General features: G+C 29.2%; 2 protein-coding genes across 2 annotated transcripts in view; both read right to left on the bottom strand.

Moving 5' to 3' along the window:
• LOC111638597 overlaps nucleotides 1–12,992 on the bottom strand; it is a 63,541-nt gene that overhangs the window by 22,597 nt on the left and 27,952 nt on the right. The window contains exons 12-16 of the mRNA XM_023384333.1: nucleotides 11,855–11,972; nucleotides 11,630–11,727; nucleotides 3,440–3,511; nucleotides 3,215–3,321; nucleotides 1,447–1,519 (exon numbers count right to left, since the gene is read on the bottom strand). Of these exons, the coding sequence (XP_023240101.1) occupies nucleotides 1,447–1,519; nucleotides 3,215–3,321; nucleotides 3,440–3,511; nucleotides 11,630–11,727; nucleotides 11,855–11,972 (468 nt within the window). The remainder of the gene's footprint in view (nucleotides 1–1,446; nucleotides 1,520–3,214; nucleotides 3,322–3,439; nucleotides 3,512–11,629; nucleotides 11,728–11,854; nucleotides 11,973–12,992) is intronic.
• Nucleotides 6,714–9,627, bottom strand: LOC111638605. The gene has a single exon (XM_023384346.1). It carries the CDS (start codon nucleotides 9,470–9,472, stop codon nucleotides 8,372–8,374), a length of 1,101 nt encoding a protein of 366 aa, XP_023240114.1. The 5' UTR covers nucleotides 9,473–9,627; the 3' UTR covers nucleotides 6,714–8,371.

Raw genomic sequence — 12,992 nt, forward strand, 5'->3', positions numbered from 1 at the left:
ACAAGAATAATTCAAACAACTCAGATAAAATAGTTTTGTTTTTAAACACAAGAGAGCAAGCATCCAGTAAAAAATGCAAATACAAGGTTGATAAAAATTATTGCAAAAATGCAAAGAATCCTTTCCTCATGCTTATAGGATGACCTAGGTTTTTGAAGCAGTGAAAAATAAATAAAAACCTCATCTTATATGCAAGTAAATATGATATATAACATGCCAGGTAAAGCATTAGCTGGCTAAGTGCCATAGTGGAGGAGTACATACACACATACAAGAAAGATATTGACTATACATGAAGTGTTTAGCTGGCAGAAAAGAGGAGAAGGAGAAGGGGAGGGGAAAAAGAGGAAGAAGAGATAGACAGTAGAGAAAGGTAGGATCCCTCTGAATGGCATACATAAGGCTACAGTACCCTCTATGTTTGATGTTGGCATGCAGTTTTTGAGTTCCACCATGAATAGACAAGTGGCTGTTAGTAGGAAGACTTATATCTATTTAATGCTAACAAAACTAAACAGGAGCAACATTTTCCAAAGTAAGAACAAATTTACCCTATCATAAAGATGAATGTGATAACCACATAACTTTTAAGAAAACAAATTGCATGATTTAAAAATTAAACTTTTTTATCAAGAGTGTATGATACTGTAGAGTTACTATTATTATTATTTAATTATTTATCAAATGTTATGTTTATTCCGAAATATTAGTTGTTTTTATGTATATTTTGTTTCTTATATAGTTCAAGAGACATGAATATGAATATGTTCACTCTATATTCTTTATATGTTCGAAATAAAGTATTATGGCTTAAAGAAATAAGAGAGTTAATAAAGAATTAAAATAATGACAAGCATATAGCATAAATACATTTTTTTCTTATGAATCATTTCCAATAACGATCGTGAAACTTAATTCATCTTGTTCATTTACGTCTGTATTAAATTATCTCTCTCTAAACTTGTTAGTTTGAAGTTAATATATGCAACGTGAAGACAGACTTCAGAGATAACATAAAATTATAATGTAAAAAGTACTAGATGTAAAAGTAAAGTAACTAAACTTATAAACGAAAATGAGATAGGAAGAACTCGCATAACAGAGGAATTTCATATGGTTTTATTAATTTTTTATTGCAAATATCATAATAATAGTTAACAATTATGTCATTTCATAATTATAATTTTTATAATAAAAATATTTCAATGANGTGTATTAGTTTTAATCCCATTTTTTTTGAAAAATTAGCCAAAGTTACCTCATTTTATGGTATGTGTTGTGATGTCTGAGATGAAGTGTCATTCTCTAGTGTTGTGTTGTTTCCAGAAATAAATGTATTGACTATATTTTGTATGTGTAGAGTATAAAGCAACAGTAAAAGTGGTATGCTATCAAATGCCTTCCTATAATCTATTTATTATTACCATTATTATTATTAAATATTACCTTAATAGGCAAATCAAGAGCCCATGCAACAGTTGACATTGTAAGAGGGGACATTGCTCCAGGCATTACCTCTCTATATAGAAATTAAAATAAAATAATTTGAAATTATATAACAAAATGATAATTAAAACAAATTTTTATTAAATTACTGAAAATTATAACTTTTTTATTAATATGAGAGCATTTCTAATATCTGATCCAAACTACATAAATACAAAAATGATAGTATAAAATTATAGTATTTTAAAATTTTCAAATATAATTATTATTATCTTAAAAATTTAATGTATCTATGAAATAAGTTATTATTAATTGCTTAGTTAATAAATTTGGAGAATTCTGTAAAATAGAAAAAGCATTCAAAAAAATTAATAGACTGTCTTCACAATCTTCTTTTAAAGATCAATCTTCTTTTTAGAGCAAAAATTAATAGACTGTCTTCACAATCTTCTTTTTCACACATCTATATAACCAGAAGAAACACCTGGTCTTTTCTAACACCATCTCAAGGTGTAAAATCCATAACAGGCTAGAGTCAAGTTGACTTAAATGGATCAAATGATTTTATTGTCCATTTGATCTTATCAATGAAAACCTCCAAGATTCCCTATTGGATCTGGATGAGGGCCAGACACTTGAATTATAAGTTCTAAGGCCTGGGAAATGAGTCTCAAGTTCCCAACGTCTTCAGCATTACCAGTGGGAAGAATCAAGGAACCTAGTTTAAAACGGAATTCTTAGCTAAAATTCTTTACAAGTCTGAAACTGCTAAAAATGTTAGAAATGTTTGAGCAAAAGTTTTTCCAAAAAGATCATTTTGCTCTTCTAAATGCTTTCCTATACTGGATGAGAGCATTTTTGATAAAGTTCTTACTCATCAGTATGCTTTGCTCAGTTACATAACTTTGGAGTTGAAGACCTCAGAAATTTCAACTTTCTTTACCACCAAGAAATTAAATAATGGGTGAACTTCTCTTGATTAAGACAACTAATAGTGTAGGATTCAAGAATATGCTGTTTGTATTGACTGTTAACTTGTGCAATAGTCAAATCACCAAGAAAAGTAACCCTTAAAAACTTCAATAAATTATTTTCCCAAATCATTTCATAAGTTGCTTTTATCTAAATATATAAAATTACTTGTCCTGACTGACTGACTGAGTGATTGACTGATTGATTCATCATCGCCCAGAGCAAACCGCTGAACCTAGAGGTAAAGTTTTGCACACAGTTTGGGTTCGTCATTAAAATGCACACTAAGAAGGGATGCGATTTTTTGTTTTCAACTATGTTTAGTTTTCATTGAGTACTTAGGTGTATTAAATTGATAACATTTCAGACATTGTTATAAATATTTTTATATATTTCAATTTTTTAACCAAATGTTCAAACCATTTTAAATTCAAATTTGTTATTGCATATTGGTTTGATTATAGAATGATTGTAAATGTTCCAGAAAATTGATTAAATTGAAAATAGTTCATTTGATTCTCAGCCATTCTCATCATTCTCAGCAGTAGGTGTTATATAGCAATTACTATGGTTATTGAAATACTGAATATAAATGGGTTTGCTTGCAAAATCCCCACGAGCAAAGTAGCAGGTAACAGCTAGTCTTCTATAGAACAAAAATTATTAATATTTTAAATTTAAAAAAAATTTTATAATGACACTGCATTTCATGTTATTCAATTAAATTAATATTTAATTTATCAATAATTGAATATTAATTATTATTATTAAATTAATATTAAATTAAACATTATACCCCAAATTTGCAGTTGTTGAATATTCATATTCTGCTAAGATTCCAGTATCAAATTCATGCATTATTTCAAATTGTGATTCTTTTTTTACAGTAGTAATTGCACGTGCCTATTAAGATTAAAATGATTTTTATATAATCTAGTAAAGTAAATATCATTAATATAAATATTTTAAAATTTGTATCACTAATCTTTTATTTGGAATTGTAATAGTGATTTGAACTTACCTGTAAAAGATATACTGTATTTCCAATAATACCCCATTCAATATCCAATAATTCATTGAAAGCTGCTTCAAGCTAATATTTAAAATTTTAGATAAATATATATATACATATACAAAGCAATATTTTTATGTATATTTGTATATATTTTATAGTAATTTATTATTCTATTAGCATAAACTCCAGTTTCTTCAAATTACAGTGATTAAAAATATAAATAAATAAGGGGGTTATGGGATTTTATATAAAGATTTTAAAAAGTATATAAAAAGAAGAATATAAAAAACACAAATGTAACTTATACAACGATACCTCATACTTCAAACGTTACACTCAGTAAAAGTTTGCTTCAGAATTTGAATGATGCTTCAAAGTTTGAACTGTGCACACAGTAAAAAATATGCTCAAAGCATAGATGAAATCTGTTGTGAGCCTAAGTAGTCTCTCATTCTTGTATTACACTTTTATGTTTTAAATGCTTTTTTTTTACTTTATTTTTGGTGTTTAGTTATATATATTGTGTGTTATTTGTCAATTTTAGCAATTTCTTTCTGCAACTTTTCTTTGCTGACAGCTTTTGGCACCCCCTAGGTTTTGTATTCTTTAGTTCAAATTTCCTGAAAAGAACTTTTTAAATCCATTTGACATGTTCAAAGTTTAGGAACATCTTTCCCATACATATTACGTATTTTTCATTGTTTGTATGGTGTTATATCCTTCTAAAATATCATAAAGCATAATATAGTTGATATGCTTTTATATGAAAGCATTTTAACTTGATTTTATTCAAGCAAAATGTGAAGTAAAAAGTTTAAAATAAGCTTTTAAATAAAGAATATTTAGCAATAATGCATTGAATTTTACAACTGTTATAATTAAATAACATATCTATGTTCACAGCTGTTAAAAATACCCAAAAACTTTCTGTTCGATCCAACACAATCTTTACTTAAAGTATTAACCATGGTATTTGAGATGTGTGTGAAAACAACAAAGTCTAAGAGGAAAGTTCTAGTATTGATGATCAAAGTGGAAAAGAAACTTATTGCAAAGTATAAAAGTAGTATACATGTAGAGGATCTGGTGATCATGTTAAGATGCTAAAGTTTACAGTATATGACAAATATATACAATTTCTATTTTATTATACAGTATTTATGTATTTTATCTATTGTTTTCATGTTTTAATTTATTATTAGAGAATTTAATTGTGTTATTTTTGTTAGAATCCAATACGAGGAGACGACTCTTTTGGTAATATTAACAACTTACTTTATTGGTAACACTCACATACAAAGCAAAAGAAAGAAGAAAGAGAGCTTTGGAAAGCCCGCCAATCATATATATATAGTGCTTGTGCGCCCTCTGGTGGCTGAAGTCGTACAATATTTAACAATTTTTACCTTAAATTATGTGTATTTTCTGTTTTAAGTTTATCAAAATGGGTATTGTTTATGGTCTTGAGAATGGATTAATTCAATTTCCATTAATTTTATTGGGAAAAATTGATTTGGATTTTAAATGATTCAGTGTTTAAATGGTTCCTGGAATGAATTAAATCTGAAGCACAAAGCACCATTGCATTTATTTTGTGTCTATTCACTCTCTCCTTAGTATATTGCAGTGTTCCATGAAACACTGGTGATGTGTAGAAAGTAAGTATTCCATGAAAAATTATCAAAATTAATATAAGGCCTGGAATGATTTTAAGTGCTGCAGCAAGTTGAAACCAGTGTGAAATTAGGTCTCCTCACTCTATATGTGATTGGTGCTATTAATGCCAACATGCAGTAGCCTTGACTCAGCAACTGGCTGATAGTTGTCCATAGTTATTGACACTGCCAAGTATGACTGAAGTATGGAGATATCCATTCTAGGAAATGTATTCACAAGCAATGTTAATTAAAAATTGCAGAAACACATGGTCACAAAGAATGGCAAGTATTTATGCTGACACACCTATCATAGAAGAGGAAATAGAGTTACTGTACAAACTATGGATTTCTTCAAAATCTAATAAAGAACAAGCGTCATTTAAGATCCAAATGGATCTTAAATAACAATAAAGATTATTTCAATTTTGGATTTATGTGTTTAGGCAATACATGTGCTCCTGATGCAATGTATGTTTTATGTAATAAAATACTAGCAAACAGTTCTTTGGCTTCAGCTAAACTTTGTAGGCACTTCAAAATGAAACATGCTGATTACAAAAGAAAACATATACACGTGTTAAGAGACGAAATGACTCGCTAAAATGCTCTAGATTTCAAATGCTTAAAATTGCTAAAACTGAAAGTGAAAATGCAACAGAGTGATCTTTTTGCATGAATTATTACATTGTATTTAATAGTGAAGCTCATATAATTGAAGAGTTGCTCATTAAGCATTGTGTGAAAGGCATTGTATCATTGTATATTGAACAAGAAGGCTGATAAAAAATACATGCAGTACAATTATCAAATAATACTATTTCATACCACATCAAACATCTTTCTTCTGACATAGAGAAAAAGATAATTCATTGAAAGACTTTGCAGTGAATGTGCATTGAAAATGGATGAATCTACAGATGTGACAGATGTGTATACAGATGGACTTTCTGTATTACTAGTGTTTGTTTGTTACATATTTAATAAAAGTATTTAAGAAAATTTACTCATGTGTGAATATCTACAAGATAATCTTCTGGAAAAAATATATTCAATTGTATCATTAGTAATTACATTACAAAACAGGAAATCAGTTGGGAGAAGTTATTGATATTTGTACAGATGGTGTTGAAGCAATGATAGGAGAGATGAAGGGAGTTATAACACATATCTTGCAAATAGCTATAAGACCATTAAAAGTCATTGTATTTTGCATAGACAAGTAACAGAAGTAGCAACAAAAAAATTCCTACATATTTAAAACTATTTCAGATGAAACTATAAAATTGATCAACTGTGTAAAATCTTGACCACATCAATCCAGATGATTTAAAATTTTGTGCGATAAAATGGATAATGTACATAATAAACTTTTATTACATATTTAAATGAGATGACTATCCAGAGGAAAAGCATTATTAACATTTTTTGAACTTCATAGTGAGTATTGGTCTATATAAATACACACAAATATTTATAAACAAAAATATTACTACAGTATATAGAAAATCATATTATACCAGTCTAACAGAAGTTGTATTAATTTCATGATGGAATATTTTAGTAATTCAAAAATAACATTATGATGATCTTGAGAGGAATTCTTGCAGATTTGAAGAAGAGCAGTGTTGAATTCATTTATGGTAAAAACTATCAGGCCTGGGAGTGCCATTTCCCCTTTAAAAAAGTGAGAAAAGTGAGTTGAAATACAGAATAAGTGAGTAAAAAGTGAGTGCAATACAAGTAGCCCTCGGTTTATGCTGACTCAATTTATGCCGATTCAAAATAACGCCGCTGCGCAATTCACCATTTCGCGGTGTAATTCCCCAATTTTCCCTATGCTAGACTGATTTTCATTTCAGTGTCGACATATTTACCGAGCCGCAACATTGTATATTAGTTACAAAAGATTTTCTGTTTAATATTATTGGGTATGCATACATTTGCATTAAATTAATATTAAAATACTAAACATTTAGGTACCCACGAGTCAAGTTATTAAACTTAATAGTCCAACAAATGGTGTCTGAATCAATAGTGCCAATGAATGTATCCCGTATCAGATCGTTCAGGAAAACACTTTACGACGCAGTAGCACTTCCAGCGATCACAAATCATCATTAGTGAGACAAATCTACTTTTCATTGGCCAGACGATATCTATCTCTTCTTAGCCACCTTCAATTTTCCTGCTCAAACTGACCTTATATATGGGCTATGGCAACCAGTGGTCGACCAATCAGTGTCTCCGCTTGTCTGTAGCTCTATGTCGGGTTAATGTATCCTTTCAACAATGGAAAGTTTGATGGATGAACTTTGTGAGTTAGACAATGATTGGGAGAGAAGTGCAAATGTAAAAAGGAGCATCATATTCGACCATATTCCGAAATTCTCAATGAAAGAAAACAAAAATGTAAACAATTAAAGATGGTCTTTAAGCCTCTGTTTTAAAAGTCTCATAGTGGCACCAACGTAAACGAGATCTGAATTAAAACAGTGGTCACTTAAAGGAATAGAATACACTCCTGTACTATTGTTACGGTTTCCTTTCTTCTTATCATTTTGTAGAATTCTATAAATCGTAGGATTACAATGATAAATTATTCTTAAATTATTCTTGTGAGCTAATTTTTTAATCATCGAGTGTAGGAAAGGTTATTAAAGATGAATACTTCTTTCCAAAAAATGTACGAGATCCGAAACTAAAATTTTTTAATAAAAACATTTCACTTTATTTTATGATAAAATACGTTTTAAAAATTAAACTTATATGTATTTTGCATTATATTGTATTAATAAACAAAATTATTTGCTTATTTTTCACTTATGTAGATCCTAACACTATACCTCACTGTAAATATGGGTTCATTTTACGCTGATTTCATTTGTGCCGGATTTTGTAGGAATGGAACTGCGGTGTAAACTGAGAGCTACCTGTAGTGACAAAACAAAGTGAAAACATGGAAAGAAAACTCAGCAAAATAGCAGTAAAAGTTTTTTATTTTTATTGTTATGGTTAAATACATTTTAAAACTTTTTGTATATACTGTAATATTTCCAGTAAACCATGAATACTTAATAAGTCTTTGGCTTCTTCTGTAAATAATCAGTCAAGAAAGATGATGTTCTTTTATTAAGATTTTTCTGAATGTTTTCAACTTCCTTCTTTTTTGCTTCCTCTTGCTTTTGAACACTTTTAACACTAGCAAGCATGACATGTGCTGCCCGTATTTCATTCATATTCTTGCTATTAATGGCCTTCTCCAGTTTTTTGTTTGCTGCTTCTAACAAAACCTGGCCTGTCTCGTGTATTTCACTTCTACTTTTTTCTGTTTTAAACTCTGCTGCAGTGCCATAATCTTTTCCTTGACATGAATAGCTCTCTTTTGATGTTCTTCAAAATTTTTCTGTGCTTCCTCTTCTGCTCTTTTTTTCTGTTTCTGTAAACTACTTTTCTTGCGAATTCCCAGTATATCTTCCTTAAAAAGTCGTAACACTTTTTGATTAACATTAGGACCATCTGATCCTATCATCAAAAGTTTGTGTAGTGACAGGTTGGCATCATCGATAGCTTTGATAATGTATGTATGCAATGTTTCTGCATCTGCCCGTCCAAGAAAGCATGTATTTAGGTGTCTGCAGACAACTTGTTCTTTTTGCTCAGACCAAAATCTAATCATTATCTGTAACTCTTTCTTACTTTCCACATTGATGGTTTCATAATAAGTAACTGTAAAAAATGAAGAGTGGATTTCTTCTAGCATTTTTTTTTGGAAGTAGGGAGCCAATGCTTCAGTTATTAAATAGCGCAATTTCTTCTCACTCATTGATATTCCTTCAGGAAGTTTAGTTTTTGGAAGCATTGCTTGTAGTGTTGGAACCATATTATTAGAAGCAGCAAATGAGAAATTACTACATATTGTTTTCATGGCCCATATCAGTTCTGCATGGTATGCAGCATCTCTTGGATTATATAAACTCACAGTTGCCAATCCTTCTCCAGTCCCATTATCAGTATTACTTGGAATTTCATCATTTTTTGATGGGCCTGCAAAACTATCACCTGGTGCAACCAATGTCAGGTGTAACTGTCTTGGACCATAAGCACAGGTAAATTTTTGTCTGTGTTTGACAGTACCTCCATGATCAAAAAGTGCTTGGAAACCTTTTTTTACTTGTATTATGCAATTACATACTTTGCAAAATACATCAGTGTCTGAACGTACAGTTGCCCATAATCCTACTGTACAATCTGCCTTGTCCTTTTGTTTCAACCAATCAGTTCGGAATTTGCACTTTGGTAGCGTCATATTGAGTGGATTCAAACCATTACATCTATATTCTAACTTGGAACCTGCTATAAACCAACAGTTTGTCGGTATCATTCCGCTAGAGATTTTTATTGGTCGATCACAATCGAAAGAGAGTAAACACGTGTTGACCACGTGATCGGTCACTTCTCTGCACGTGTTAAAATAGAACAGAAGAATAAAAAAATTACCAATAAAATAAAGCAATACTTAGAAAATTATTTTTTGCATGTTTTACCAATTTTATTTGATCATTTAAATATATATAATTTGTCAAAAATTAACATTAAATGTAAATTATTTAGATCTACACAAACTATATTTACAATTGAATAGTTTAACGTATTTCAAAATTTTATTTGTATATAAATTTTCCATTTTTGTAATGTGATTATTATATTAATTTGAAATAAAATTAACAACTCTTATTACGAACAAAATCAAACGATAATAAGCAGAAAACGAAACTTTTATGAGCACGATCGGAAACTGTTTATTTTTTAAAATGCTTCGAGATTGATTTAAAAATAAATTAATAAATCCGAAATAAACAGATTTCAAATAGAATAAGTAAAATAATATTTTATTAATGATTTCATAAATAACGAGGAACTTTTTCCTGCAGATGTTCCCTCACCGCCGAAACCGAAACTAACCCTTTACAAATAAGTGCTATAAATAGACTCTCAACTCTGCCTGCATGAAATATAGACCTAACCAAATTAATCAAGATCGACAAGTACTTTATCCGCACCTTCCCAAATAATATGTTTCAATTGATTTGACTTCAATTTTAATTTACATTAATTAATTTTGATTTTATTTTTAATTTTACCTACGGTTTCGGTTTTTGTTTCGATATAAAGAACAGTTTTAAAATTTTAATTTAATTTTAAATTTAAGTTAAATATTTTTAAATTTAATTATTATTTTTTGTTTTAATTAAGGCTGTGTACACACTAGGCGTTTTTAAACGCGCGTTAGCTCGGCTTTCGACGAGCGTTAATAGAGCGTACGCACTGGCTCAGCTTGGAAATGGACGTGAAAGTAATTGCTTGTGTGCCCCTCCTCCATCGTCGCTATAAAAGACGATGGCAGAGGCAAAGAGAATTTTGGGTGCACCCAATATTACGAGATAGACTGACACATGGAATGTTCGCGACGTTGTATCCAAAACTAAGACAAAATGAACCCAAGTTTTTTAATTCTTTTAAAATATCTATAAAATCATTTGACAATGGTTGGTCTCTTTTAGATTTCATCAATAAATAGATCAGTATCGAAATGATCGTTCTCCATTTCGGTCAACGTACGTCCACTTTACCCGAAAACGCGCGATCGAATGTACAGTAACATGGCAGCACATATATCTCAAAGCGCTCGGCTGACGCCCGCAAAACGCGCGTTTTAACAAAAATCTATCAACGCGCGTTTGAGTGTGTACGCCTATGTAAAACTCTTGGTTCTTTAAAATGCGCGTTTAAAAACGCCTAGTGTGTACACAGCCTTACTGACTACCTAGTTACGTATAAATACAGACGATAACTTAACAACACTGAGCGGCAGTTGCAATTTTGAGTCCCGCTTGGGCGGAGTATTTTTTTCCATAAAAATCTAGTCCGATAGTTCGGTAATTCGGCAGATCGCCTGGCTTTAAAACTATTTTTGATTGGTCCCACATCTTCCTAATTTTTAAGCACGTGGAAATGACCAAAAAAGTGAGAAAAGTGAGAAAATGACCTGAAAAGTGAGAAAAGTGAGGATACTTCAAAAAAGTGAGTACAAGTGAGAAAAGTGAGCGACTCCGAGGCCTGAACTATAGTCTCTTTATTAAATTTTATCTTCTGTATTAGCTTATGTTTTAAAAATTTTAACTTTGCCAAATTGAAAAGATATAAGTAATATAACAATTTTAATTTGTTTAAATATTCTAAATTAATTTCAAAAATAATCCATCTAACAATGCATGTCTTGAAGCTATTACATTATTATTTTACAATATCATAATCACAATTACTTTATAGCTATAATTTGATTAGGGAAACTAAAATGCATTTATGACTAAATGTCATATGCATTTCAGTATTTATAACTGATAACATTCAATAGTAATAAAATTGATAACAGCAAGACATATTGTTAGATTGATATCATTCCTGAACTTAATTAATTAAGGATGCACAATGTGATTTCAATTTCTAAATTCACAAATAAATTTCTTTTTATTCTCACCTGAATAGAGATTTTTCCTAACAATATAGCCTGACTTTCATTTAAACAATATACCATTGACTTTTCCTTCTTTATTGTTCTTTCAGTTTTACCTTTATCTACAAAAATAAACTATTGTAAACTAGATCATAAAATAAAAATAAAATAATTTATTTATATATTATATATATGTATATGTATATTATTAAATAGTTCTTATCTTATGTTTAGAAAAATTATATTTACCTGTTACAACTATTTCAACTTTTTTTTCACCTAGAGATTTAGAATGAAAACTAATGTTTCCATCAATACTTCTCTTGAGAATTATTGTATCTGGTTCAGTTAAAGCAGAAACTACTGACTGTATAACAAATAAATATGGTTAATCTATAAATTAAATATTTTTTAAACAAAACTGCATGCATCTATATATAAAATATTAAATAAAAATCATATATAAAAAATTAACATTTCACAAATATATTGTAAAACATGATGGAAAGAATGCATGTGTATGTGTATATATATTGTATAATACATATCAATATTATATACATTATATAACATACATAATATATATTAATACAGTAGACCTTCATTATATCACGCTTGTCAGGAAACAAAGAAAAAGCATGATATATATGGTGATATGCTATAACAGAGTACTAAAAATTCTGGGCTTTTACTAAACAGATTATACATGCTGTAAAATCTTTATTCTCAATTGTTTAATCTGGTGAATGATGGATATATCTGCAAAATAATTTTGCAGATATCGCCAAAAATTAGCCAAAAACTACCACAAAAAAAAATTCACATAAAAAAGGAATTATGTAACAATAAAAAAAGACTTTTCTTTACTAGACAAAACTGTTTACAAAATCTTTTTCCAAAACAATAATGAGAAAAACACATGGAAAAATACTTTAAAAATTTCCCATGTTTATTCTCCACTACATAGGGATAGCACCATACCTGACTAACCCACTGCTGAAAGATTAATTAATGTTTACATAAACATCGATACCATGAACACCAATTTAGCATTATTTTTTATTTAACAATGACATTTAAAGACAAATACTGCTGACATAAAAGCAAAATATCAGTTGCAATTTATTACACAGTTCTATATTTCACAATAAATTGCTTATTAAAAATCAATGTAATGTATATTTTTCAATAAAAACTGTAAATACAGTAAATTGAAAATTTAAAAAATAAATATTGAACATATAATAGGACATCAAAATTTATAAAATTACAGAGTAAAAATTCTCAAAAATGCAAAATAAAGTTACTACTGTATAAAAATTTTAGAATTTCCATTCAGAAATAGAGAAATCTTTTCCTTACACATTTGCATTGAGTTTGAAATTTC

The sequence above is a fragment of the Centruroides sculpturatus genome, unplaced genomic scaffold (assembly GCF_000671375.1).
Source record: "Centruroides sculpturatus isolate CEXI.00-Female unplaced genomic scaffold, Cexi_2.0 scaffold801, whole genome shotgun sequence".
Classification (NCBI taxonomy): domain Eukaryota; kingdom Metazoa; phylum Arthropoda; class Arachnida; order Scorpiones; family Buthidae; genus Centruroides; species Centruroides sculpturatus.

Coding starts and splice junctions, on each gene's coding strand:
- LOC111638605 (XM_023384346.1), bottom strand. CDS start 9,472: ATGATACCGACAAACTGTTGGTTTATAGCAGGTTCCAAGTTAGAATAT.